The sequence below is a fragment of the Peromyscus maniculatus genome, chromosome 2 (genome assembly GCF_049852395.1).
Source record: "Peromyscus maniculatus bairdii isolate BWxNUB_F1_BW_parent chromosome 2, HU_Pman_BW_mat_3.1, whole genome shotgun sequence".
NCBI lineage: Eukaryota > Metazoa > Chordata > Mammalia > Rodentia > Cricetidae > Peromyscus > Peromyscus maniculatus.
In genome coordinates, this window is record NC_134853.1 from 146,677,049 (window position 1) to 146,703,819 (window position 26,771).

General features: G+C 48.5%; 2 protein-coding genes across 7 annotated transcripts in view; one reads left to right on the forward strand and one right to left on the reverse strand.

Annotated features, from left to right (window-relative positions):
• The window catches only part of Csmd2 (CUB and Sushi multiple domains 2), a 576,074-nt gene that overhangs the window by 255,291 nt on the left and 294,012 nt on the right, over positions 1-26,771 (forward strand). The window lies entirely within an intron of this gene.
• On the reverse strand, positions 22,563-24,843 carry Hmgb4 (high mobility group box 4). Its single transcript, XM_006987439.4, has one exon. The coding sequence runs from the start codon at positions 23,132-23,134 to the stop codon at positions 22,580-22,582; it is 555 nt and encodes a 184-aa protein (XP_006987501.1). The 5' UTR covers positions 23,135-24,843; the 3' UTR covers positions 22,563-22,579.

The window sequence follows — 26,771 nt, forward strand, 5'->3', positions numbered from 1 at the left end:
AGTGTGTGAAAAATAATGTCACTTCCAGGCAGGTACAGTGGCATTCTCATGCAGACCACAGCCACTTAGGAAGCTGAGGCAAGGGGACCTTTCATACACACCCACCAGCCTGGGCCACATTGCCAGACTGAAACAAAAGCAAAAAAAAAATGGAAATAATGATATCGCCCCTGCTTCTCCATTTCTACGGTTAGGAGTGTAGCGGTCTCATGCATTTATGCTTATTTTTATTTTATTCCCAGTATGGCCAAGTGATAATCTCTCCCTGCTTTTCTGCTTGTATGTTTCTTATTGATTTGTAGGAACTCTTTATATATTTTGACAAAATAATAGTTCTGCCGATCAGTAACTGGTCTTACAGTATTGCTCTGTTCTCCCTCACAAAAGACATTTTAAATGTCAGAACACCCCATCTCCCAGTTTGATCACGTGAAACTCCAGATTCTGTGTTAGCTGAGCATCCCTACTCTCTCGGAAATAATGCTGTCCCAGGCCCCTGCAGAGATCCTCCTGCTGCTGCTTCCCATCTCCTCCCAGGCTGCCTGGGGTTGCAGATGCCTCCTACAGTACCCAGCCTCCTGTGAGCTCTGGAGATCCAACCGCAGGTCCTCAGGCCTGCACAGAAAACACCTGCACCATCCCGGCCCCCCCGCTGTACATTTGCTTCCCCAGAACTCTCTGACTGTAGTTAACCTCTGCTCTCCAGTGGAGGGGACCTCCCTCTCTATTACTATGGAAACAACCCACTGGGGGTCCATATGCATTTGTTTCTTGGTAAGCTTCAGACTACAGTTTTCAGCTTCCCTGCCAGATAAAAGATGTACAGAAGGCCTTGGAGAGAACTCTGTGTTTTTGATAATGAGTCTTCCTCCCCAGAACTGTGGTATACCCCTCACTTTTCAGATACTTTTTTTTTAATGATCTTTAATAAAGCATTTATAGTTTTCATCATGTCGGTCTAATAATTGCTTGTTAGGTTTATTCCTGAGTGGGTTTTTTTTTTTGTGTGAGTTTTTCTTGTTCTCGTAAATAGGATCATTTTGCAATTGCATTTTCTAATTGTTTGTTCCTAGTTTAAAAAAAAAAAAAAGAAAGAAAGAAAGGTATCGATCTTGGTATATTTCTTTTGTAACCTGCCATCTAACTGAACTCTCATTAGTTCTAATAGATTTAAAGCTGCTTAGTTTGTTTTTTCTAGGTTAGGCAATCATATTAGCTGCAAACAACGTCATTCTGTCCCTTCCTTTCCAACATATCTGCTCTTTTTCTTGTCTGTTTGTTTCCCCTCTCTCTCTCTCTCTCTCTCTCTCTCTCTCTCTCTCTCTCTCTCTCTCTCTCTCTGTGTGTGTGTGTGTGTGTGTGTGTGTGTGTGTGTGTGTGTGCATGAGAGTGTGTGTACATATGTATGAATATGCATGTGGTAGGCACAGGTTAGTATCAGATTTTTTTTTCTTCACTAACTCTACCTTATTTTTTTAAGATTAAAAAGTATGTATGAGTATTTATCTGAATATATGTCTGTGTACCACATGCATGCATGGTGCCTGCAGGACCAGAAGAGTGCACTGGATCCTGTGTAACTGGAATTACAGATGCCATGTGCCTGCTGGGAACTGAACCTTTGTCCTAGCGAGCAGCTAGTGCACTTAACCACTGAGCTGTCTTTTTACTCCTATCCACATTGTTTTGGGACAGGGTCTGTCCCTGAATCCTATGCTCAGGATTGGTTAGACTGGCTGGCCAAGGAGCTACAGAAATCCTCACACTCAGGTCCTCATCCTCACACAGCTGGCACTCTCCCAACTAAGCCATCCATCCCCACAGCCTCTTTCTTTTGATTTTGCCCAAAAAGAAGTGATCTATTTGGCAACTCCCAGATTTCTTGGTAAGAGGGATTTAAAGGCAAGTACAGCGCCTGCTGAGTTCTCTATTACAGGTCACTAAACATAGCAAGGTTTCTAGAGATGGTGTATTATCATTTCATATAAATTGCCAAACTATTTTCCATATTAATGTCTTAGAGAGAGAGAGAGAGAGAGAGAGAGAGAGAGAGAGAGAGAGAGAGAGAGAGAGAGAGAGAGAGAAGCAATTTGGCTTGGAAGGAGCTGATGGGCACTGGAAAGAGAAATGCCCAAATAACAACACTCTCTGGGTGCGAGCACACAGACCATCCCTGGAAGGCGGTCCTTGGAAGGCCGTGGGTAGGATTCTATACCCCGACTGACCCTGTTGAACTCACCACAGCAGCGTTTTACTTTACAGTAAGCCCTTGCCCTCATGCACTTTGCTGCTTGGTTGCATCACAGTTTACTTAACCATTTCTCTTTTCTGTGGACATTAAGACTGTTTCTCATTGTTCATGTTATAAATACTCCTGTGAAGAACATTTTTTTGTGTATAAAGCTTTTTTCCCCCTTGAATTTATGATCATTTCTTTAGGAATGATTCCCAGAATGAATATTTTTTAAGACTCTTGATTCTTATTGCCAAATTGCTTCCTAAAAGCATTCGATCATTTTACACTGCTGTTCTACTATGGGAAGGAGACTTTTAAACTGAAAGGTGAAATATAGCTCAAGGAAATAAGCTTTGGAGTCAGGGTGCTGGGTTCAAATCCTGGTTCTTCCCATGAAACACCGTTTTTCTTCTTTTCGTGTGTGTGTGTGTGTGTGTGTGTGTGTGTGTGTGTGTGTGTGTGTGTTCCTGTGTATATGTATGTGTGTCTAACTGGAGATCAGAGCTCAATGATAAGTGTTATTCCCCAGAAGCCATACATCTTGTTTTAGGAGACAGGGTCTCACTAGCCTGGAATTTGTCAAGTAAGGTAGATGGCTAGCCATCAAGCCTCAGAAATCCTCCTGCCTCCACCTCCCCGGGACTGCAAGTGCATGCTACTACACCTGTCTCTGTTTACATGGGTTTTGGGGACTGAAGTAGGTCTTCATGTTCACAAGGCAAACGGTTTACCAACTGAGCTATTTCTTCAGTCCCTGGATCGTATTTTCCTGAGAAGCTCTTGAGCCTCTGTTTGCCTATTTGTAAAAAGCGGCCTGGTCTCCTTCTGACGTCGTGCCGACGGCTGGCTGAGAGCCGGTGATGGCACTTGGCACAGAGTAGAAACAAGCAAATGAGAGAGACAGCCCCTCTCTCCGGTCTGTTTTCAGAGGTTCTCACTTCCCAACTAGCTTGAAGCCTTCCCCCACAAGCCAGGCTGCAGTTAGGAGTGACTTCTGTCCTTAGCTGAGACCCATCTCCTGAGGGGAAGCCCCTTTCTTCCAGCTGACTACTGGCCCCAGCTCTGTGTTCAGAGTCCTGCTCTGTAGAATGCCACAGTCTGCCTGTCCTGTCTGTGTACAGACCACTCAGCTCCTAGACTTGAGACTTCTGCTCTGCGCCTGGGTAAATGAAAACAGCAGCCATCCCTAGCATCCCCAGAGAAAACTAGGGGCCTCCAGTGTCATTCCCTCTTTGATGGGCATAGCACCGAGTGGGGTAGTTCTCATCTGCCCCTTATTTGGTTGCCTAGTGGCAGTTCTAGTGCATCAGTATCTTGCCATGCTCCCCTTTCTCGGCACCCCAGCCCCTGACCTTGACCTTGTGCAGATACACTATACCGTGAAGCTGTCTCCTACTGGTCTGCAGAATGTCTATCGTGCCCTTCATCTATTGTGACCCAGTCAGTCTGAGCCTGCCAAATGCCCACAGCTGATCAGGACTGTGTCCATGCTGACAGCTCAGTGATTCTCGCCATCCCTAAGGTAGAGTCCAGAGCCTCGGCTTGGCTCCTGAGGCCCTCCAGTGGCTACCAGTGCTAAATCATGCATCCATTTATGCATGCGTTCCTTACAGGGCCTTTTTAAAGGACCAGGGACCAGGCAAGGTATTGGAGTTATCATCGCAAAGTGTTTTCAAGCTACCCAATCCGGAACAAGACGTAGTAGGGAAATGTGCACTCTCTCCATACTTGACCTATACTAACACTTGGTATCCCCCCTTTCTCTACACCCCTCCCACCTTTCCAGGCTCCTACAAGGTAGGTGTCATAATCATTCCTCTTCCTGGGTAAAAATGAACCTCAGCAAAAGCAAACGTAGCTTGCTCGAGGTGTCTCATCTGAGGAGTAGAGAGCCACATCCTTTGCCACCCACACCCCACCAGTCCCAGTTACTTTTACATGTGTCATGTCTGAGGATCACTATTAAAGCACACAGGTAACATGTCAGCTTTCCACAGCTGTGGGAGAAAATGCTCATGAAAAATGAGTTGTATTCAGGTTCATGATTTCAGAGATCTGGTCCAAGGTTGCTTGGTGACGTCATTCAGTGCTTGCGGCAGCGAAGAACATCATGGTGCGGAATCCATGGAGTTAAAGTGCTTACAGCATGGCAGCCAGGAAGCAGAGAGGGAGAGAGGGAAGGAGGGACGGAGGGAGGGATGGAGGGTGTGCCAAAGCCTTCAAGAACCCACCTCCGTCCTATTCTTCCTTTAACTAAAGTATCTATCCCTCATGTCTCAGTAGAGCCAAAAACTGGAGATTCAACACATAAACCTTTGGGGAGACATCCCAGATACTGTAGAAAATTTAAGCCAAAAGAAAAAACAAAAACCAAAAAAAAAAAAAAAACACCCTTACAGCTCTACTTAGCTACTCACTGACCAAGGACTAGCAAAAGAGCTGAAAAATTCTCCCAAGAGCTCCAGAGCTGCCCATGGAATTCCTGTCCTGAAACCTGGCTCTGAGCACCCAGGCTCTTCCCCGTGAGGGGCTTTGCCTTGCTCTCTGGGAATTTCAGAGCCCTTACAGGGTCTGCGGCGAGCACTCGATAACCGCACTGAATTAAATGAGACTGCGTTCAACTAAATTGAATTGAGAAACAGGCATTTTTGAGCAGTGGCTGGGGCTTAAGTTCATTGTTGTCCTAATAACCTTGTGGTAGATAACATTGCCTTCCCCATAAGCCAGGCTGAGTACTCCTGGTTTGGAGGGCTCTCCGTTCAGGCTCAGCCGCTTTCCCTGCATAGACCACAGGAAATAGATGTGAACTTGTGTGTTCTCTGATGGCGTTTGCTGATAGGTCTCAGAGGTCAAACATCTGAACGCCTTTCGTCGTTGCCTGGCTTTGCTCTAATTACTTAACCTTTCCAGACCTCAGCTTCTCATTGGTCTGTGCCCTGTGGAGATATTGTGGTAATTAAAAACTGAGGAATGGAATACAACGCTCTCACTGTGCACAGTGCATAGTCAGAATGCACAGATTTGGGCATCAGTTCTAACTGTCCTTTCCCTCTCTCCTGACCATGGCAAGCTGTAGGCAGTGGACAGGGAGACTTCACAGGGAAATTAAGGTAGAGGCAGAAATCCAAAGCTATGGTCTTCAAAGAAGCTAGTGAGGTCAGGGTTGTGGAGGAATGTGGAACTCCCAGGCTCCATGCTTGGGGAAGTAGCAGAAAGATGTAGAGACCTAAGCGGGTGTGAGTTGGAGAGGTAGAGAGAGGCCAGATGATTTGTGTTTTATTCTGAGGGCAATAGGGAGCCACCAAAGGGTTTATCATGGAGAAATGACCTGATCAGCTTTGCAGTGTCCAAAGGTCACCCTTGCTGCTCTGAGAGGACAAGGAAGAGGGCAGGCAAGCAGCACAGATGACTAGTGGAGCTGCTGTTGTCTTCAGAGCTCAGGTGAAACTCGGTGGGGTCTAGATCAACGTCATACAAGCGGAGATCGAGAGGAGGCGCACAAAGATGCAAAGCACACAGCAGAAGAGAGCCATCATTAGCTGGTACCCAGTGAACCAGAGGGATGAAGCGGGGGAAGAAGTTAGGAATCAGGCTGCTGGCTTTCCACTGGAGTGGCTGGCGAGCCGAAGGACAGAGGGGGCTGGGCACACTGAACTGCAAATGCACGTGGGGCACCCAAGGCTGCAGGAGCTGACACCCAGAGCTAAGTTAATTGAACCAATGGCGAGTTGCAGGAACCCATCCCTGACTCAGCATGAAGCTCCTTCTCACAATTAGACTGGTTTTCTGGGTGTTAAGAAGGAGGGAGGGAGGGGCTCGGGGGATCGCTCAGTTGGTCAAGTTGTTGCCATGCCAGCGTGAGCATCTCAATTCAATCCCTAGAACCTGTGTGTAGAAAGCAAGGCCTGTGATGCACGCTTGCAGTCCCAGCGTTGGGGAAACAGAGCCGGGTGGATCCCTGGGGCTCCCCGGACAGCCAGCCTAGCTTACCTGGGGAGGCCCAGGCCAGTGAGAGACCCGTCTCCAAAAGCAAAAAGCGGGGTTGCGGGTGGTGGCTCACTAGTGACAGCACTAGAGGTTATGCTTGGCCCACATGCACATGTATGGACATATATGTGCATGCATACACACACACACACACACACACACACACACACACACACACACACACACTTCACCCAGGCACGTACATACGCAAACAAAGCTGAACTAACTAGTCTCGGAAGGGGTGTGTGGCATACGTGACTCTGATTGTCTTTCAACACGGTGACATTTAAGATAAGGAATTACAGTAGCTTTGACTCCCTGAATCTGGTCCCATGCTGACCCTTGACCCGTGTGATTGCTTTTGTCACTGTGATTTCAGCCAGTAGTTTGGGGTAAGGGGCCTGAGAGGGTTCCGTGGGTCCTGCTTTTCTCCTTCACTGAGTCAGAGGGACGGATGGCACTTCTGGTCTCCTTTTCTTCATGGCTTGAAGCACATGTCCACGGTGAACCTCTTCAGCAAGCCTAGGGCAGTGTGGGAGAGCAGGTCTTACCACGGATGCCAGTCCAGCATGTGAGACTCCCGAGGAAGCCCAGTCAGTAGAGAAGTGAGCGTGTCTCGCTTCTCTTCGGTCTGAACGCTCCGCAGCGATGGGAGTGCAAACAGGAGCTTTAGAGAAAGGATGAAATCACAAGTATCGTCCACCCACAGCCCATCCTTTAAAGCTGCCTCGTTAGACTGTCCGTCTTCCCCGAGTTGGTTGCCACCATCCACACTCAATTACCTCTAACCACCGAACTCCCAGCTCCGCAAACCTCCTACCTTTGCCCCACAGAGACGGGGCCCGAGTTGGATCCCAGACCCTCCACTCACAAGTCTTTAATCTTAGGCAAGTCATTTAACCTAGTTGAGCCTCATGCCCCGTCGGTGGGATTATAAATTGGCACACTCTTTTCGGGAGGTAATTTCACAGTTGTGATTAAAATGTATAATGTGCGTAGCACTGTTAGGAGTTTATATCAAGGAACCAGGAAGAGGTTACTGGGAAATGATACGTAGAGGGTGTTCACCACAGTGTTATTTATTATGAAGGGAAATAGGAAACTGTCTATGTCTAACGTTAACGGTCCAATAAACATGTGGTGGATAAAACATGTGGCAATTAAAATGATAATTTCAACTAATATTCAGAGAAAGTGGAAAATGCTCAGCATATATAAAATAAAAAATGGGTGCACATAACTGAATATATAGCTAAAACTAAAAGTGTTACATGTATTCACATATAATAGTTGTAAAACAAGAAAAAGGCCAATAAAAGTGTTAGCATCCTTAGTTCTAAACAGGAGTATTAATAGACTTTTCCCCTCTATATTCTTTTGTTATTATCTAGAAGTTTTACAATGACTGTATTATATTACTTTTTAGCTATAGGAAAAATCAGTAGAAATTCAAATGTATTTATTTTCTGTAGCCCTGTGGGTGGACCCAGGACCTTGCACATGCTGCGCAATGAGCTCTCCCTTCGAGCTGCATCTCACTCCCTTAAAATGCATTTGGATAGCTCCCGCTCCTTAACAGGTGTAGAGCCAACTTCCCAAGTGGCGCTCCAGACCATCATCCCATCTCAACCCCACACCTTCAGCTTCTAGAACCTTCTTCCATCCTCACAACCCCTGCCCCCACCATCCCATGCACCACACTCAGCACCCACACTGCTTGCTGCTAGGTGTTTCATAGATGCTTCTGTTGCCATGTCTGTATATTCTTCCTCACATGCGGCAGGAGCGAGCTCCAGCCTCCCCCCCTTCCTTCTTGATTGCTTCCTGCCCCCCTTTTCTCTTGGAGAACATTCTGCATCCATTGCAGTACTTACACCATGGCTGACACATCCACTTTTCTTTCTCCAAGAGTCTGGAAACTCCGGGGATGAAAGACAAATTCTTTCTTGGAGAATTAGGAGAGGATTCTTGGAGGACGTATAGGAGTTTGTCAGCTAGACCAAATACAATGACCATCCACACAACTCTAGAATGAACTCCCAGCTGGCACAATCCCATCCCTGGTTCTCTCTCAACCATTATCTTGCTGGATAGTCTGCTACAGGTGGATCCATGTCTATCCCAGCAGCCATGAAGGGCTCTGCAGGCAGAAAATTGTCAGTGTGCTTTGTAGTACTCAGCCAGCTACCTGACACAGACTGGGCACTGCCAGCTCATTCTACAAAGGTCTTAAAGCAACAATCCTAGGATGACCCTCCCCCCACCCGCCAGCTTTGCACATGGCAAAGGGCTGTGGTGTTGTTACTGGTTTCAAAGTGAGCCTTGAGGGTGCTGGTAGTCTTTAACACACAGTCTGTTGACTTGAACCAAGCTGCAGATGTTATTTACCTAGTAGACAATAAGAGGTTATTCTACAACGTTTGAACTTTGCTTGTCTGTGAGGATCCCACTCACTTCCCCTTTAAACAGCCTGCCACAGTTCCAGAATGATGCCTTTGAAATAAATCCTGCTTGAGTAATGTTTCTCTTGGACTCATAAAATCTTTATGGCAGTCTCTCCTCATCTCATAGACTTCGGAGAAGGAAGCAAGAGCCAGAACCACTGAGCCACAAGTAGGGAATGCAGTATTTTCTCATATGGGTCACACATTAAATGCAAATAGCAGTCTTAGAATGCAGATCCAATACTGACTACATTAGCATGTACACACACACACACACACACACACACACACACACACACACACACTAGCTCTGTCCAAAGTGCTGAATCTGTAAACTGCAGTTACCTAATCTCTGATTAAAGAGTAGGTGGTAAGGAAATGTGTTCATTGAGATCGACAGTTTGAACATATCAACAGACCCAGTCATTCCATAGGAGGGCCAGGGAGATGGGCCAGCAGGTGAAATCACTGTGGCTTCAAGCCTGACAACCTCAGTTTGATCACTGGAACCCACATAAAAAGCCAGATGGGTGGCATGCATGGTGATGGAGACAGAAAACAAAAAATGGCCAGAAATGACCAGAAATGAAGGCTAGGGTATCCTGGATTGCTCAGCACAGTGACCGAAACAAAAGAGACCCTGCCTCAAAAAGGTAGGAGAGGACCAACTCCCAAAGGTTGTCCTCTGTCCTCCACATGTGTGCCATGGTTTGCATGAGCCCCCCTCCCCCTACAAAATAAAGAAATAAAAATTTGAAAAGATCCAGTAATAGCCATACTAAGGGGAAGAACAAAATTATAGCAGAGAAAGAACCACAGTGTAGCTCCCCTGACGAATAAGAACAGGGAAACCATTAATTGGGAAGAGCTGTGTCTCCAGTCCAGCTATGCAGAAGGACCCCCTGACTCAGGGCCCATGTAGCCTCTCAACATATATCTTTTGGGGTCCTTCTATTTAATAGGTGTTGTGCTATGACATTGAACTAGATAAATCATCATCTTTGGTCTCCATGAGGTCACCACCAGTGCTTGTTCAACTACTGACCAGCCATCGAGCCTAAGCAACTGACTTAACCTTTCAAGCCTCCACAATTCCTCATTTCAAAATGCGGGATAATGGGCTCTCACAGGATTGTTGTGCAGATTAAATAAGATGACACTTGCAAAGCCCTTTGCACAGAATTGAACATCAATGTGTAAGCCCTGGGCGGATGCTCACATATTAGTGTTAGGTGTGAGTCACTGTGCTGGGCTCTTCATGGCCAATATCTCCTGTTCTCATTTACTTAATCCCCATCATGTTGAGCAGTTTTAACATCCCTTTCTGAAAGAGTAGGGTCAGGTAGCTCACCTAAGTTCACACAGTAAACCAGTGGTGTGTATGGAATTCCAAGCCAGTTTTTTCTTCCTCTAAAGCTGGTGCCCAGGCTCATGGTGGAGCTCACAGCAGTGGACTGTGGGGGTAGACCAGTTCTCCAAGGTAGCCATCCTAGGAGATGAGGCAAGATGTACTCTCACCTGTGTCTGGGGAAGCAAAGCTATAGGAACCAGGAGAGCACACAACTCAGATGTGTATGGGACTAGAAATGAGTTGATAGAAATAGAGAGGGAAAACCCCCAGTCCATGGAGTAGATGGGCCTCAGCCCTGCCTACCCAGAGTGAGTTTCAATGGGCTCCTAGCCCTGGGGTAGCAGGAATGGGGGACCAGGGACTTGAAGAGAATAGAGAGATTGATGTAGACCAGCTAGGCACTTGGGCCACAGTCAGGTGCGGTGGCTTGCCTCCCAAGGGCAGGAGCCCTGTGAGTGACATTTTATGCTCCTATAGATAGGGCAGCAGGCAGCTGATGCCACTTGACCTCAGGGGAGGGGCCTTCTTCTGAATTGTCAACTGAGGCTCATGGCACTGGGACAGGATAGATTGACCTGAAAATGTGCTGAGTGAGGGTGGACAGTATCCTAGTAGCCATATGTCCTTGAGACCTCAAGGACCTCAATATCCTCACACACTGTCCTTGGGACCCCCAAGCTGAACAGAGTCTAAAATTGCACTGTACTGGGGGGGGGGAGGTCCCACAAAGCAGGGAGGAGGGAGGTCCTGGACTAGTGAGAGCACATTGCTACTCTGAGGGTAAGAAGGTGTCTTTTTCTTTAATTCCGAGAGCTTCTGCTATGGTCCTACTCTGTCCCGTGAGTGTGCATGTCGCCTGCTGTCCTCCCCGTGTTAACCACAAGGATTCAAATCACCAGCTTCTTCTCTCCACATGACTGTCCCCTAAACAGTGGAGCCACTGGGAGTCTCTTGATTGAGGTTGGAAAGGTCACAGCTCAGTAGTGCTTGTGGGGGCTGGCTTGTCCCATTTGTGATGATTCTGTGCCATCCCAGGGGCTCCCTTCAGGTGCCTTTGCAGCTCTGACCTTCTGAGGCTTTCCCACACAGTCTGGACAGCAGGTAGGCCGATCAATGAGGATCGTGCATCTGATGGCGCTGCTCCCTGGGCCTCTGTCTCTTGCTTTCACTCCTCACTGTTGGATCAATGCAGGAGCAGGTGGCTGTGCTGTGTCCTAACAATGGCTCCTCGGCAGGGCCTTTGCTCTGCCCTTCTGTCAAGCTGGGGAGGTCACAGACAGCCTTGCTCAACAGGATTGAGGCTCCGGGGAGGCCTATGTTGGCATCTGATTCAAGTCAGGGGCGGCAGTGGGGGGGGGCATCTCAGGAAGGGCATTGCACGCAGGTTTCCCACCCTACTCTCAATCATCTCCATCATTAGGTGGAAAGTGGGGTTGCTTCTGTCTCGTGTATGAGCACCCAGGGTGTGTAGTTCTCATCCACTGAAGCTCAGGAGAAGTCCTGATGTGTCTGAGAAAAACAAATTCTGTTTATTCCAATGCTTGCCTTCATGTGACTTTGACCTCACAGGATGGCTCCTGGCTTCAGAGGGTTGGGGAGAGGCTGAACAATTATACAGGACAGGAAGTGCTGGAGAACAACCTTAGTTTTTACCCAGGTTCTTCCCTCGCCTTTGCACATATCCCAAATGGTCACTTCAGCCCCTGGGTCTGCCTGACTTCCTAGCTCTAGGGACCGCACTAACTGGTACTGTTCCTGAATTTTCGATTCAAATCACCAAGAGAGAGAATCTGAATGCCTCCCCTCCTCAGCTGATATCCATGACTTGTCCAATCAGCTCATGCTAGGAAGAGGCATATGCGCTCAGCAGGTGCATGCAGAACTGCAGGAATCCGTCTCCTCAGTGATAGCTTGTCAGGGAGAAGAAGAGTCCCCAGAAAGGGCTTAGGCTGGGCCAGCAAAGCTTCCACATCGGCCTAAACTCTGTTTTCCCTTTGAGCTCCCTCAGGAGGTGATAGAGAAAACTGTTCTTTGCATCAACCTCCTTGAACTAAACTAAATAATGCAGAATAACAACCCGGTACTCTGTGACAGGAGCTTGAGAGCCATCCCTGGGTGTCCTCACAACGACTGTGTTGTCTGTGTGGCTTTGAAGGTCTGCGGAAGAGAATCCTTGTGATTATTCGGAATCCTCTAAGTAGCCACGTTCCCCTAGTTCTCAGAGTGGTAATGCCCTGGGATTTAGAGATATAATTAAGAGCAGATGAGCCTAGAAGAGGTTGATGGTGATGAGTCTGGGATTGTACCAGGTAGCAAAGAGAGCTGTGGTGTGATTGAGCTCCAGGTCCCCAGCTCCCTCGTGGGGCTGTGCAGAGGGCTAGAGGAGTCTGGGAGAGGAGACTGCAGTTCCTGGAGTCCTTCATCTTCTATTCACCTAGAACTTGAGACACCCCTGCACCCAGCCCAACAGGTTGAAAAGAGGCCTTGCTGAGTCCGCCCTGCCCTGTGAGCCCCAGCACTCTGGACAGCTCCTTGCTGTGAACGGATTGAAGGAAACCTGCCCGTCTGACCCATTTCCTCTCAGCGGCCTTTTGCCTTCTGCCCACACAGCACTCTTGCCAATCAAAGGCTAAGCCCCTCCCGCTTCAACCCTTCCTCGATTTCCAGTGCTTTCTCTGACTTTAATACTCACAGAAAGGCGTGGCTATCCCGACAGGGCAATACTATGCTTTATTTGATCTATTGACTGCAGTGACCTGACTCTGTATCATCTGTCACACCAAGGACGCTTTGACCTTCCAAAAGGAAATGGACGCTCTCTGAACCAGAGAAAGTCTGGGGTCTAAGGCGTTCTGGGGCATTGAATCACCATCAAAATATGGCCTAGAGTCTGCAAGCTTATGATTTGGTGTTGCGGGGTGAGGAGGAGTCCCACAGCTACCACAAGGGGCAGTGGGGTGAGAGTGGTAGACCCAGAATGTCTGAGTTCCTCTAATTGATAGCTGTGTGACCTCAGGCGATCGCTTTAACCTCTCTGCGCCTCCAGCTTTTCAGCAGTTGGCCAGAGGTGATCACAGACTGCCTGGTGAAACTGTTGTGCGAGTTACATGTGTATGCTGTAGGTAGAGAACCATGTCTGTCCACTGGGAACTGCTTAGGTACCTTATCGCACGTCTCTTTTTCATCTCAGGATAAACCTCATAAGCAGAGTTTGGGACCCCATTAAGCAGAAGAGAAAACCGAATCTATCACACTCAGTAAATTGCCCAGGGCCAAATCGCTGTTCAGTGTCAGGGACAGTTCCTGTGATGGAGAGTCTGCCTCCAGACCCCACGTTCTTTCTCGTCTCTCCAGCGACTGCTTCCTGTCCTGGTCAGCCCTGCCTGTCATAACTATCCCATGCCCACGAGCCCACTGCCAGCTTTTGTACCACTGGAGTATCGAGATCTCTCAGATCTTCGCGGCACTTTCTGCCCTGAGAATGTGGACAGTTTGGTTCATGTGGCTATGCTTCTACTGCCACAAGACACCAAGAATGAGAGCAGTAGATCTTAGTAGTCATCAGTGGCCCAACCCTTGCCGGCCTTGTAGGGCGGGAGCCACCAGGTGCCTACAAGCTGGCCTTGGGGATTTCTTGTTGACCCTCAGGAATCCTTGGTGTCATCCAGATGAGGCCACTCTGTGACCCTGGTTAATTAAGACAAACCTAAGAGCTTTTCTAGATAGCGTTTAACTCAGGTGCAAAGAAGGACGCTATTCAAAATATAAAAAACAGTCTAACAACCCCTCCCTCCGTCAGCCACGGTCAAGGCAGGTGATGGCTGTCTCTCTGCCCTCTGCCCTCTGCCAGCTGCAGCTCTAGTCTTGCTTCGATCTCTCAGTCTCTGGGTTCAATTCAGGAAATCGTCATTCATGGAATTATTATACCTGCCTCCTGACCACATCAGATCTATGGTAAAGCTCAGCTTTCCAACCACAGCTCTTACCAGCCTCTTCTTCCCTAGCCACACAGAGTTTCCTGCGACATAACTTCTCCTTCCCTCTCACTGTCAATGAAAGGTTAGCCTGTCCTAACTGGGTTCCTGAAGGCCTTCAGCTGGGGAAGGGTACATGGACACCATGTCTAGAATGCAATGGGACAAGGCCTGCAGAGCATTTTGAAGGCAGGACACAGTGAGTGCCCCCACATGCTGCTTGTGAGTGGTCTGTTTACTACAGGGGAGCTGGGAAGCCCCAAGGAGCTCTCTCCTACACGCTGACCTTCTCCATGAACTTACCTGTCAACATATCACAGATCTCAGCTTCACCCCGCAGACTAACCTCTTTCCCCAAGGGCACTCAGGGCAACTCTCTACCCTGACTCTGGGGCTCCCGTAGAGGACATTCTGCCAGGGTGTTGAGAGGGCAGAGGGGACAAGTAATCAGTGGAATGGAGCAGGAATCGGGGACAGAGATGCTATGTGAATGGAGATTCCTTTGCCCCCTTGACAGGGAAGTTTGGAATAGAGGCGCCTGGCCAGATTCTAGCACAACTGTACTTGCAGCTGTAACAGGGAAGGGCAGCCCTGGGGACCACTGATCTCTTCCATGCCCACTGCTGCTACTAATTGCAGATAATGCATTAAAAATATGGGGCTGCATCTGTTCATCCTAACATGTGTATCAGGGAGTTAGGGTGCTTTGTAATGACAGGATGTGAGCCAGAGGTGTTGCTGCAAAAATAGTGGTGGTGTGCTTGCAGTGCCAGCATGGGCACCAAAGAGTAGATTGGGTAACCAGCCAAGCATAGAATGTGTGTCCAGATGCATGGGGGACCTCACTCTGGTGTTTGTAAAGATGTCCTGAAATCAGAGGACCAGGACAGGGGGAACGGAACAAGCCACCTCTCATTACTCACCCACCCCCAGAAAGCAAAGGCTGAGCATATAACCCCATCTGCAAAATGGAATTTTTAAAGTGCCTTGTGACTGGGAATGTGGTTCAGTGGTACAACACTTGCCTGGCATGGCCAAGACCTTGGGTTTCATTCCTAAGCCCTTGAGAATACTGTAGAGGATAGGGAAACGGCTCAGCCTGTAAAGTGTTTGCTGTCCAAGGATGAGGACCTGAGTTCAGATCCCCAGCATCCAAGTAAAAAGATGGGGATGGTGTTGGTGCATGCCTGTATTTCCAGTGTTGGGGAGGCAAAGACAGGAAGATCCATGGAGCTTGCTGGCCAACCAGTCTTGTCAAATTTGGGAACTCCAGTTTCAGTGAGAGATCCTGTGTCATGAGAGTTTTCACCCTGGATAAGGACAGGGGTGGTGGCCAGGCAACATCTGCCCACCCCTTACTTATAAGATCCCAGTGACAAACCAGTTAGATTCTACCAGAGTTCTCTGTGGGGAACCTTTGAGTTTATTAGGTAAGGGGTTATGGTCAGGACACAGGTGACCTTAAAGTAACCACCACGAAAGACTGGAACCCAGCAGGGATGATGGTTTCCCCACAGCTGCTTATATACGACAACTCCTACCAGAGATGTGGAGGCCATGTTCAATTAGGGCAGAACTGCATACAACTGGTTGGGAGGGATGTCTGGATACTCAAGTGAGGTCCCATGACCCTCCCATCCCTTTCTTCTCTGAGGGAATCAACAGTCAATGGTGATCTTTTGTGGGCAGGCCCAGCTGAACTCCTGGCAGCCGGGTAACTAGGAAGGTAGCCTTTCCTATACAACACCTTGACTCAAAAAATAAAGTGGCAAACCATTGAGGAAAACATTGTGGTCAACCTCTGACCTCCACAGTCTGTCTGTCTGTCTGTCTGTCTGTCTGTCTGTCTGTCTGTCTCTCTCTCTCTCTCTCTCTCTCTCTCTCTCTCTCTCTCTCTCTCTCTCACGCACACGCACACGCACACGCACACACACAAGTACCTGCCTCATTCAGATTTTGTTTTTCTTTGTCTTTGTTGTTTGTTTGCTTATGTAATCCAACCAAACAGCATGGCCTTGAACTTGCGGCAACTATTTTCCTGTGTTAGCCTCCTGAGTGCTGGAATTATAGCCTTGCATCTACATGCTCCACCCCTCTTTTTATTTATAGGTCTTTTTATTAGGTAAGATAATTACATTAAATTGTTGCAAACAGTAGCAAGCATGACATAAACATCAACAAGTTTATTGTTGTTTTTTTTAATCTGTGGGAAGCATTGTATCAGGTTTTAGAACACTAGATGAGTGAGGCAAGGTTCTTGCCCGCCTCCAGCAGCTGGGAAGACAAACGGTAGTTATAGCTTACTATGCACTGCGATGGCTGCTGACGGGTTATACAGCTGTTACGGGATCACAGAGGAGTGGGAAATCCGAGGGGAGGGGCTTCCTGGAGGAAGTGATACCTGACCCATAGGACAGTCAGAATATTCCCTGACTTAAAAGATAGAAAGGATGATCCTGAGGTGGGTGAGAGGACTCCACAGGTGACACTTGTCCCCAAAGCCTGCCGACTTGAGTCGGATCCCCAGGATCCATGTGATGGAGAGAGAGAACCGACTCCCCCAAGTTGTCCTCTGACCTCCTTCACATGTGTGCTGTGGCACATTTATGCATGAGCACATGTGCACCTGCATTCATACAAAATACATAAATAAACATAGAAGAGTGCTCCTAGGCTAGAGTATCAGGTACAATGATTCTGGGCACTAGAGGATCAACTAGGGTGACGTTTCCAGTGGGAAATACATTATAGGACCTCAGAGTGGGTGCAACAGTTACCTCCTGCCTGTCACAAACTACCCCCAGATTCATCTATTTGGAATAATGTTTATTCTCTCCTATTGCCTGGATGTGGCTATGTAGGATACCCAGGCTTTAGATTCCCACTAAGGTAGATCAGGCAGGACTCCCATTGGAGCCTCTCTAGTGTGCAGGCTGCAGCTCCTGGTGGCTGTTGAGGGGAGACCATCTCGGCTCCCTTCCACAGAGCAGCTCTGACAGGCTGCTCTGCTCATCAGAGCAAGCCAAAGAGAAGATGACAGAAGTCATAGTCTTTTCTATATAACCTGCTATCAGAAGTGACATCCCCCTACTTTTGCTGTATTCAAGTCATTAGAGGCAAGTTTCGTGATCCGAACCACACACAAGGGGGAAGGATGGTACCAGAGCAAGGATGGAGTATGGAGAGGTCACCCTGAGTCACTTTTGAAGCTGTTAGACCACAGGCTGCTCTCTGGTCTCTGCTGATTCCTGTCTCTTCCATGTGCAAAATGGTCATTCGTTCCCAAAGTCCCAGCCCATGATGACAGCCCCATGTGAATCTGGTCTGGTGTGCATGAGGCTACAGCACATATACCTTACGTAGAGACTCCAGAATGCTGACCATTTAGATTTGGCAATTTTCAAAGTGGAACCAAGTATATCTGTGACCCTTCTTCACGTCTTAACATAGGATGGTACTGGGTCACAACTACAGATATTCCTGCTCAGAAGGAAGATACGAGGCCTAGAGGAGTCACTGGCCCAGAACAATTTTGAAATCCAGTCAGAAAAAAAAAATGTGGGTGTTTGCTTGATCCCATTTGAAAGCCTGGGACAGTTCTCCATGACTTAGGGCTCCTCCTTCTCAACTGGCATGCTCCCCGTAAGCCCTCTTTCCTTAAAACCATGCCTTTGGTGCTGACTTGATTCTTCATCCAACAGCCCTTTTAAATGTTGTACTGGGCCAGGTGTAGTAGTGTGTACCTATAATCTCGGCACTCAAGAGACTGGGACAGGAGGATCACTGTGAGCTTGAAGCCCAAAAAAAGCATTGATTAATTAGTTTGTTGATAAATTTTGCACTTTCTCGGCCCCTTTCAGCCCCAGCTGTCAGCCTTTTCTCCAGTAAGATTTTTCTCGAAACCTTTGCGGGTCTCCTGTAACTCTCACTGACATCACCAACATATTCACCAGGATTGACTGCAAGCAAAGAACTGGACTCTTGAGCCCTGGGTACCACTTGTGCTGCAGCTTGGGACACGACTAAGATGCACCCTGCCTCAGATGCCCAAAACCTAAGAGGCGTCTGATGCCACTAGGGTTTGAGTTCATTTGTTACCACCTGGAGTCCACAGTGAACGTAGAGACCATGAGACTCACTTCCAAAGACTTGACTAGAGCAACACCCACATTTTCATTGGGACTGAGCCTTCCCTGCCCAGACCTCCAGCTAAGACAGCCAAGGGGCAGCTTCCATAGGTCCCACTGTGCCTCTTGTTTGGTTTACAGGATTCTGGAGGCCAAATCTGATCTCTAAGAGTCTGCGGGGACTTTTTGATACCCTGAAGTCTTAACCAAAGGCTTATACCATTCCCACCCCACCTCATCTTTAAACATCTCTCCAAAGCCCTTTCCCAATGTTTAACATCATTTGCTCTTAGGAGGGAGAATTTTCAAAAGGAGCAGGTCCTCCTTCCTCTTTAATTCAGGGCTTTCCTCTCGTGGATGTAGTGAGAAATCCCCCCTCTAACCCTGGACACCTCCTCTTTGCTACAAGACCACAGACAACAGTATCACTAAACTCTGCCGCACCAAGGACGGACGCCTTTCTTCCAGTTCCTAACACACACTCCTCACTTCCCGAGCTCCCACAGTCAGCACCCTCCAAGTCTGCCTTTCAACACTCGGCTTGAGCATTTGCACTCTAACAATCTTCTCCAAAGCACTCCCAGCCTTTGCCCCCCAGACGCCTGACTCCAAAGCTCTCTCATGTTCTATAGGTCTGTGTCGTGGCTCTCTCACCTTGATACCCAAATCTTCACCCACTATATTCTGGGTGACACAAGTAACCCCAAGCCTTACCTTAGTGGCATGAAACGTGAAACACCTCTTAGGTTCTGTGTGTCTGCAGAATAGATAGCCTTGGGGCTACAATGCCCAGTTCTTGTCTGAAGACAGTCCGGTTCCTGGCTCTCTCTTGGAAGGATTCTGTTCCTTGAGGACCAGGCTGGGTACCCCAACTCCCTTTGTGTATCACTGCCATCTACCCTATGTGCCTTGCCTCATGACCTTCTTTCAGGGGCAGTTTTCCATGTCAGCATGCTCCAAGCAAGCAAGAAGAATTTTATAAAGTCTCAGGATTTATAGTCCAATATTTTAAAAAATGACATGGTTGGGGAGAGGACTCAATTAGGTAAAGGTCTGCCTTTTGTCCCCAGAACCCAAATAAAAGAAGCCAGGCAAGATAGTACAGTCTTGTAATCTCAGCATAGGCCAGAGACAGGTAGACAGTTGGCAAGTTCCAGCCAAGTGTGTGTATGTGTGTGTGTGTACATGTGTTCTAAGCACCTGAAAAATGACATTATCCTGTGGCTTCCACACACATGAACATACACAAATGACAAGGCAACATTTTTGTCCTTCCTGTCCTGTTTATTGGAATGGAGCCTCTAGATCCGGCCCACACAGGATGCATAGGGTAACACAGGCTACAAATATCAGGAGGTGGGGCCACCAAGAGCATCTTACAAGCCCAGGGACAGTGTGACTGGCGAGGCCTCCATGGCCTGATTATGTCATGTCTGACTCCCACAGGTGACAGGCGACCAGGCAAACATGTCATCGTTAAAGGGGAGAGGCTTAGAAACATGGCCAGCAGAGCAGTCTACACAGAAGGGCCTGGAACAGGCACCCCCCTGGATGAGGAGGGCAAAGCTGTTTGGGGGGGGCTCTAACAGGAAGCTCTCTGTCACTACACCCCAACTCAAAGATTAAGGACAGCCTCAGCATCCCCTGGTCCTTTTGGTTGATTCTGCTTCCTCAGGGTAATGCCTTCACCTTTTTTAAGCTACCCACCAGCAGACCAAGCCAAATACCACACACACCCCCATTACCAAGGGCATCCATCCCCCCACATTGCGCCATTTTCAGGACTGGCTGTGGCTTATCTTCAGCTTACCTGAAGGTCAAATGACATCTGCGGAAGTGTGACAAGAAGCTGCATGACAAGACAGTGGGACACCCCGGCCTTTATGACCTCGCCTTGGTGACCACACCCTGTCTACGGACCTGACCTGCAGCCTCACAGGCAAGAGAAGTGGAGCTTTAGTCCCCTCGACAGCTAAGGGGTTATGGGTAGTGAAGCCAACAAACAGATCCTAGTGTGGTTGAGTGACATCTCACATCGATCGTCCTGCATCCTCGATCTACTTCTCTCTTGGGATTTGAGGGAAACCCAATAAATGAAATATACTTATTTCCCTCTCCAGCGCAGAATCAATTGGCGGATGAAGGAAAGGCAAGGGGGGGGGCGGGGTCCACTTCATTACTGCGGAACTGATCAGAAGGCAGACCTGAGCACACTGCGGGGAGGGGCCAGGGCTGGGTGCAGAGCACCTTGGACATGTTGAGGCCGCAGATAAAGCCTTTCTCGGGGACACTCTGGTACCCATGCCTAGCAGCCCCCGTTCTGAGGAGAGCAAACCCCAGTTGTCACACTGGGTTTCAGCTGTGGCCACTCCAAGCAATTCCCAATGGAGGCCCCTCATTATCTCTGCTCTTGGAGAGGAACATGAGTTTATTAGCCTCGTATCTTCTAGCTTTGCCTCCTCTTCCTGCACTCATCGCGGGAGATTGGCACTTGATAGTCTCTGAAGATTCTGGAATGATCGATAACAGACACCATCAATAGCCGCACACGGCTCCTCTCAACCGCACTGAAAGCCCTCTGTGGTCCCCTGCTGCACTCATATTTCATATGAGCTTGCCAAGCCTGGCACCTCTCAAGCTTCCCCTCACACAAGGTGCTCTGGCATGCCTGGCGTCCCTCTAACACGCCACGTCTGCGTCCTGCCTTAGGACCTTACCCCTAGCTGCCCTGCTGGCTCCGAAGGACTCTCTCCTCAGGACTTGGGATCCTCAAAGGTACTTTTGATGCTGGAATGATTAGATGGCTCCACAGGTAAAGGCACTGACAACTTGTTTGACCCCTGGATGGAAGAGTTTCCCTCTGACCTCCACACGTGTACACACACACACACACACACACACACACACACACACACACTGCCCTCTACCCAATCTGTCATTGTCTATCCATCACCTGGCACTAGTGATGACTGTAATGTATTGGCTGGCTTTTCTGTCTCTTCCTCCCTTGATATATGTCCCTATTACTGGAATGATGCAGGAAAGTTTAAAAAATATGTATTAATATGATGAATAATAGATTAATGACTACATGAACACAGAGAGAGGTACCAGAAAGAATTTATTCATGAAGATGGTGATGAGCCCAGAGGCCCAGTCTGTCTTCCCAAGGGCTGGGAAGCCTCACCCATCGTGTTAGATGCAGGCTCCCCTCCCCTCCTCTCCATGTCCCTCCATTGTCATCACACTGTGGTCATTGGAAGCCAGTGGAGTCATCTCCTCCTAGTTAATGTGGTCCTCTTTCATTAGGGGCCCTGCATCCTGTTGTCCGAACTCTGACTTGACCACCCACACTCTCATAACTACACAGAGGGAGAGAGGGTACAAGGTCCCAGAGCAGAGTGTGATGTGCCATGCAACTGTCCACCAGGCATCTCCCATCTGCCACTAAGAAGTAGAATAGTCTAGGTCCAAGCACTGGACAGAGAGGAAGGTGTTTAAATCTATGTTTCAAGGGTTGGTTGGTAACAAGGGACTGGAGACATTAATCATCGGCTGGCTGTGGAGAACAGTCATGAACTTGAGGATAAATATTTTCACCTTTAGCTTCACAAGGGCATAAGCCATGGTTGAGATGTCACGTGATGACTCAACTGTGGAGATCACGGCCTGCTGGTATGGTTACCACAGCCTCTACAGCCTCCACTCCCTAAGTCTACTTTTCAGATTAGCTTAACATCCCCTCAGTTCTCAGTTCCTTGGCGTTCTCACCTCATCCCACAGCAAGGAAACTTTCTAGGAAAATTGACTAGCAAGGTGGAGTACCATTGGTTAGAAGTAATGCCACCTATTAGGTATTCGGGTTTGTGCCGCCTCATTTAATCACAAAGCTAATTCATAAGGCAGGTGCCATACCCCACTTCAGATGAGGAGGACATGGCTCCTTAGGAGCCGCGAGGCAGGAGGGATGAGTGTGGGCTGCATTTTGAGAGAGCGGAGAGCACTTCATTCTGATGATCTCTTTCCGATGTCTCCTGAGAGCATGGAGGGGGGGCAGAGCCAAGCTGGAGCACCAGCTGTAAGCCATGGGGGGCGGGGGTTCACTAACATGACAGGGGAACCCCTCCCCTAATTCATAACTCTATGTTTTTAACTTTAACTCTCAGGCAGGGACTTCATCTCCAGAAAATCAAAATGGTGGCTGGGACAGACAACTCAGTTTGGCCCTAGAGGAAGAGGAATGGGTGCCGGCTAGTCAATAAATTCAGCCCCAGCTTCCTGGTCGGGACACCACAGGTACCCTGTGGGATGAAGTGAGGGCCTCCCATCCTCTATACTAGGAAGCTCCCCAAATGACAACTGTTTTCTCACACGCATGCTGTGAGTTGAACCCTGCAAGCAGCCCCCCCCTCCACCTTGTCTCACGACACCAGGGCCAAGAAAGGCAGTTCAATGACATTTTATTTTCTCATACTGGTCCTGGCCGACCCCCGGACCGCCCTCTTCCTGCCCTGACTTTGTCTTTGCTTGCGGTAGGCCTCCAGTTCCTCGAAGTACTTTGCTCTCAATAGTGCAGCCTTCTGCTCATACGGCTGCTTTTCCACATTCGATGCTGTGGACCACATCTTCCCCATGGCCTTGGCCACCTGCACCACTGACCAGTTGGGGTTCTCGCGCTTCAGCTGGGCATAGTTATCCAGGGAGAAGAGCAGGAAGGATGATGGAGGCTGCCGAGGCGCCTGCGGGTCCTTCTTTCTCTTCCTCCTCCTCCTCCTGCCCATGTAATTCATCATTTCTTCCTGGTATCGGGCTTTGTCGAGCTTGGCCAGGGCTTCATACTTTGCCTTTTCATGTTTCGAGATGGATTTCCATTTTTCTGAACACTTTCTAGAGAACTCTTTAAAGCCAAGGTAGGTGTTTGGCTGTTGCTCCTTGAATTTGTTCCTGTAATTCAGCATAAAGTGGATGTAAGAAGAGACGTTCACCTTGGGCCTTAGCTGTACTTCTTTCCCCATGTTTGTATGACCATGATCTCCTCCTCTGGATCCCGCTAACTCGGAGAGCAGAGACTTCTGTTTCTGCACCCCAGGAGCAATCTAAAAGGTGCTCTGCTTGCGGTGAAATTTTCTCTGTGTGCGAGCCTCAGCCAGGGCCCGGCCTTTTCAGTGCTGGTGGCTTTGTTGGGTCAGAGAAAGGAAACTGTGATGTCATCCCTGAGCTGGCCAATGCCAGCCAAGCTCAGTCATTTGCTTGTAGGCCCTCTTAGTAGTCGGTTGCCTCTAAGGAACGATGAGGGTTTATCTGAACCTTACTAGAGCAGCTCCTGGCCCTGGGAATCTTTCCTGTTGGCTTCCTAGAGGCTGTGGGCTTTGCCCTGCCTCTGGGGGCTTTCAATTCCTATCCTGCAGTGGGTCATAACAAGGGCTGCCTCTCTCCGTGCATCAGATTGTCAGGATGCCGCCTCCTCATCCTCCACACAGGCTAGAAATAATGAACACAAGGAGGGTGGATGGCTCCGGAACTGTCAGGATACTATGTGAAGGCTTTCTGTTTGCCTTGAGCAGTGGCAATATCTGCTGCACAAAGGGTTTAGTAGTAACTCTAAAAATAATCAGTGATGACAGCTGGGACTCGGTTCCTGTCAGGACAAAGTTGTCTAATTTAAAACCCAAGCTCTTGGGCTCAGAGTCGGAATCTTTCGCTTCTCTGAAGATATTTGAAGGGAAGGAGGGAGGAGAACCAGGGAGTTTCTTAATTACATCGGAGTTCTTGAAAATATGAGTCCTTAGCTCTTTGGGAGGCCCCTCGCCATCCTCGAAAGAGTTCCCATTTTTTGGGGTTAGTATACAAAACACAAGTAACAGTCAAGCAAATTGGCTTCTTTGGGGTAAAAGTAGTTAATACTCCACTAGTCATCTAAGTGAAGAGAGTGCAGTCAAAGCCAACAGACTTGTCTGTGTGCAAGTGGACTGACTAAAAATCCAGTGGATGACAGCAGTGCCCTATGCATAGGACAAGAAAACAGAGTCCCATTGGTGTTAAAGGGGCCACAGTTAAGAGCCACCAACAGGTAGGAGCCATGGCTCTTGAGTGTTGAAGGCTTGATTGAAGGCACTGTGCTGGAAACATTTTGGGGAGGACTAGATGTGAGATTTCTTGGTCTCAGCCTGTGCAAGCTGTTTCCTGGGGTTCAGTGAGGGAGGGGATCAGAAGTATACAGATGGGCAGCAGAGTCCTATAAGGAAACTATTATCAGACCTCCAGTCCTTGTGTTAAGGAAAGGTGTCTGTCTCAGCCACACCTTGCCTGTGAGTCTATGATTTCTCCCGAAATGTGTTTGCACTAACAGGGGTCATTGCTCCAGGTGACCTGTAAGGTGCCATGCCAGCAGAAGGCCTTCTCTTCTTCCTCCCTCCTGTGTGTGTGTGTACACTTGTGTGTCTAAGGAGGGAGAAGAGATCAGCCCATGAGAACATACTACTGTGGGACATTTTTCAGCCTAAGTCGATTTTACTCTTAATTTTGAGAGGAAGAAGTTGTCTTGCCTGTTTGCTGGAGTTGGACTGGTCTTCAGAAATGAATGGGACACACTTCTGCCTGAGATCAAAAATGAGATGTGAGGAAGAACTTCAGTTAATCTTCACATACTAACCAGACTGCCTAGGCATCTCTCTCTCTCTCTCTCTCTCTCTCTCTCTCTCTCTCTCTCTCTCTCTCTCTCTCTCTCTCACACACACACACACACACACACACACACACACACACACACACACACACACACACAGAGTAGCTTCATGTGCATCTGCCTTCCATCATACAGCATAGTCATGATAACCATCTGTATGCTAGCAAACAGGAGGAAAAGACCAAAAAAAAAAAAATAGATATAGAAGCTATGGGAATCTTAGTGTGCGGGCCGCACTATAGACTTGAAAGGATAGTGGGGAATGCTTTGGCCAGGGGCACTGACTTGGGCCACCTGCTTCTGAAGTCAATGCTGTGTGCTGGGGAAGGCCCACTGCCTGCCCTTCCCTGGCTTCTCCACCAGGAAGATGACCGACCTGAGCCACACCAAAGTCCATTTCACACGACTAGTTAGTGAGGAACCTCAAGAGATCAGGAATGAAGTGTGCTTGAGGCACCTGGCTCCTGGCTCCACCCCCTTGAGGTCACCTGGGGCTGTCACATCCCTGGACTAGAGGTCTTTTCCCATGGTATTGTGTCCTCTAAACAGCTCTCCTCCCAGACTGATAAATCACCCCCTCTCCTTGGCTTCTCCTGTCTAGACTGGTGACAGTTGTGTTGTCACTGACTCTGAGTCCTCTGTCACTTCGCTAGACCCCAGGACCTTCCTGAGCCCTGCCCCCTCACCTTTCTGGATAGTCTGTTTATTAAACACTCCTCAAATTATTCTAATCTGAGTCACCATCTGTTTTCTGCTGGAACCTTAACCAAAGCACCATGCTAATAATCTTCCACCATATAGACATCAACTCCAAGGAGAAGATTCTAGAGACCCAGAGGACCACAGTCCCTAGAGACCCAGGAGCACCTTCAGGGTAAGGGCCCAGCCTAGGAAGAGGCATCTAATGTCCTGAATTACAAGACGTCCTCTAGGCAAGGGCGTTGGTCTAGTAGCCAAGCAGTAAAGAACTCAGGCTTCATGGATGGCAGGACTTCTGTTGCAAATACTCAGCTCTGACATTTTGGCTCAAAGGTAACCACAGACGATGCATAAACAAATGACTGTGGCTGTGCCAATAAAGCTTTATTTGTACAAACAGGCCGTGGGCTAAGGGTTATAAATCTTCTGGCCCTTGGTCTGGTCATATGAGTTCAGTAATTGTTTTAGGCCCCTTGATTGTAGTCTATAATAAAGAAAATACTTTATACATATATAATGTGTGCCAGCCTCTGTTTCTGAGAAAGATCTATTCACGTAAGCATCACTGGACCCTATTGGGGCGGGGGCGGGGGGAGTGTTGTTCTCCTTCCCATTGTAAGGAGTCATGGTACCCAGTTTTGCTAAACTGTACTTAGAATGTGTGTGATGTACTATTATTTCCTGTTTTTTATTTTGACCTCAAGGCTCACTAATGGCTCTAGCTGATCCACAGAACTCCATCTAGGCAAGTTCACCTGGGGGGCCTTGAGGGCCCCTGTCCTTGGTGCTGGTAATTCGAAGTGGGAAGAGTATGCCCACCAGGGCTAGACAGGCAGGCATTCCGGAGCTGACTTTGCTTGACTACGGACAAGTCTTTAAAAAGCAAGGATGGAGCTGAGGCCATGAGGTAGTTGGTAAAGTGTTTGCCGTGCAAGCATGAGGACCTCAGTTTGGTTTCCAGAACCTACGTCACAAAGGGAAACAACAGAGACAAGAGGGTCCCCAGTGGTCACTGGTCAGCTAACCTACCTCCATCAGTGACCCCCAGGCCAGTGAGGGAGACCCTGTGTCAAAAAGACAAGGTGGAGAGCAGCGGGAACAGCATCAGAGGTTGACCTCTACCCTCCATGCCCATGTGCACCCACACGTGTGCGCGCGCACACACACGTGTGCACACAGACGCACAAGACGGTGAAAAGGAGTACCGGAGGTGAACAAAGCCAGCATTTACAGACCGAAATGAAAGGAGGAAAGGCAGTTGGCACCAT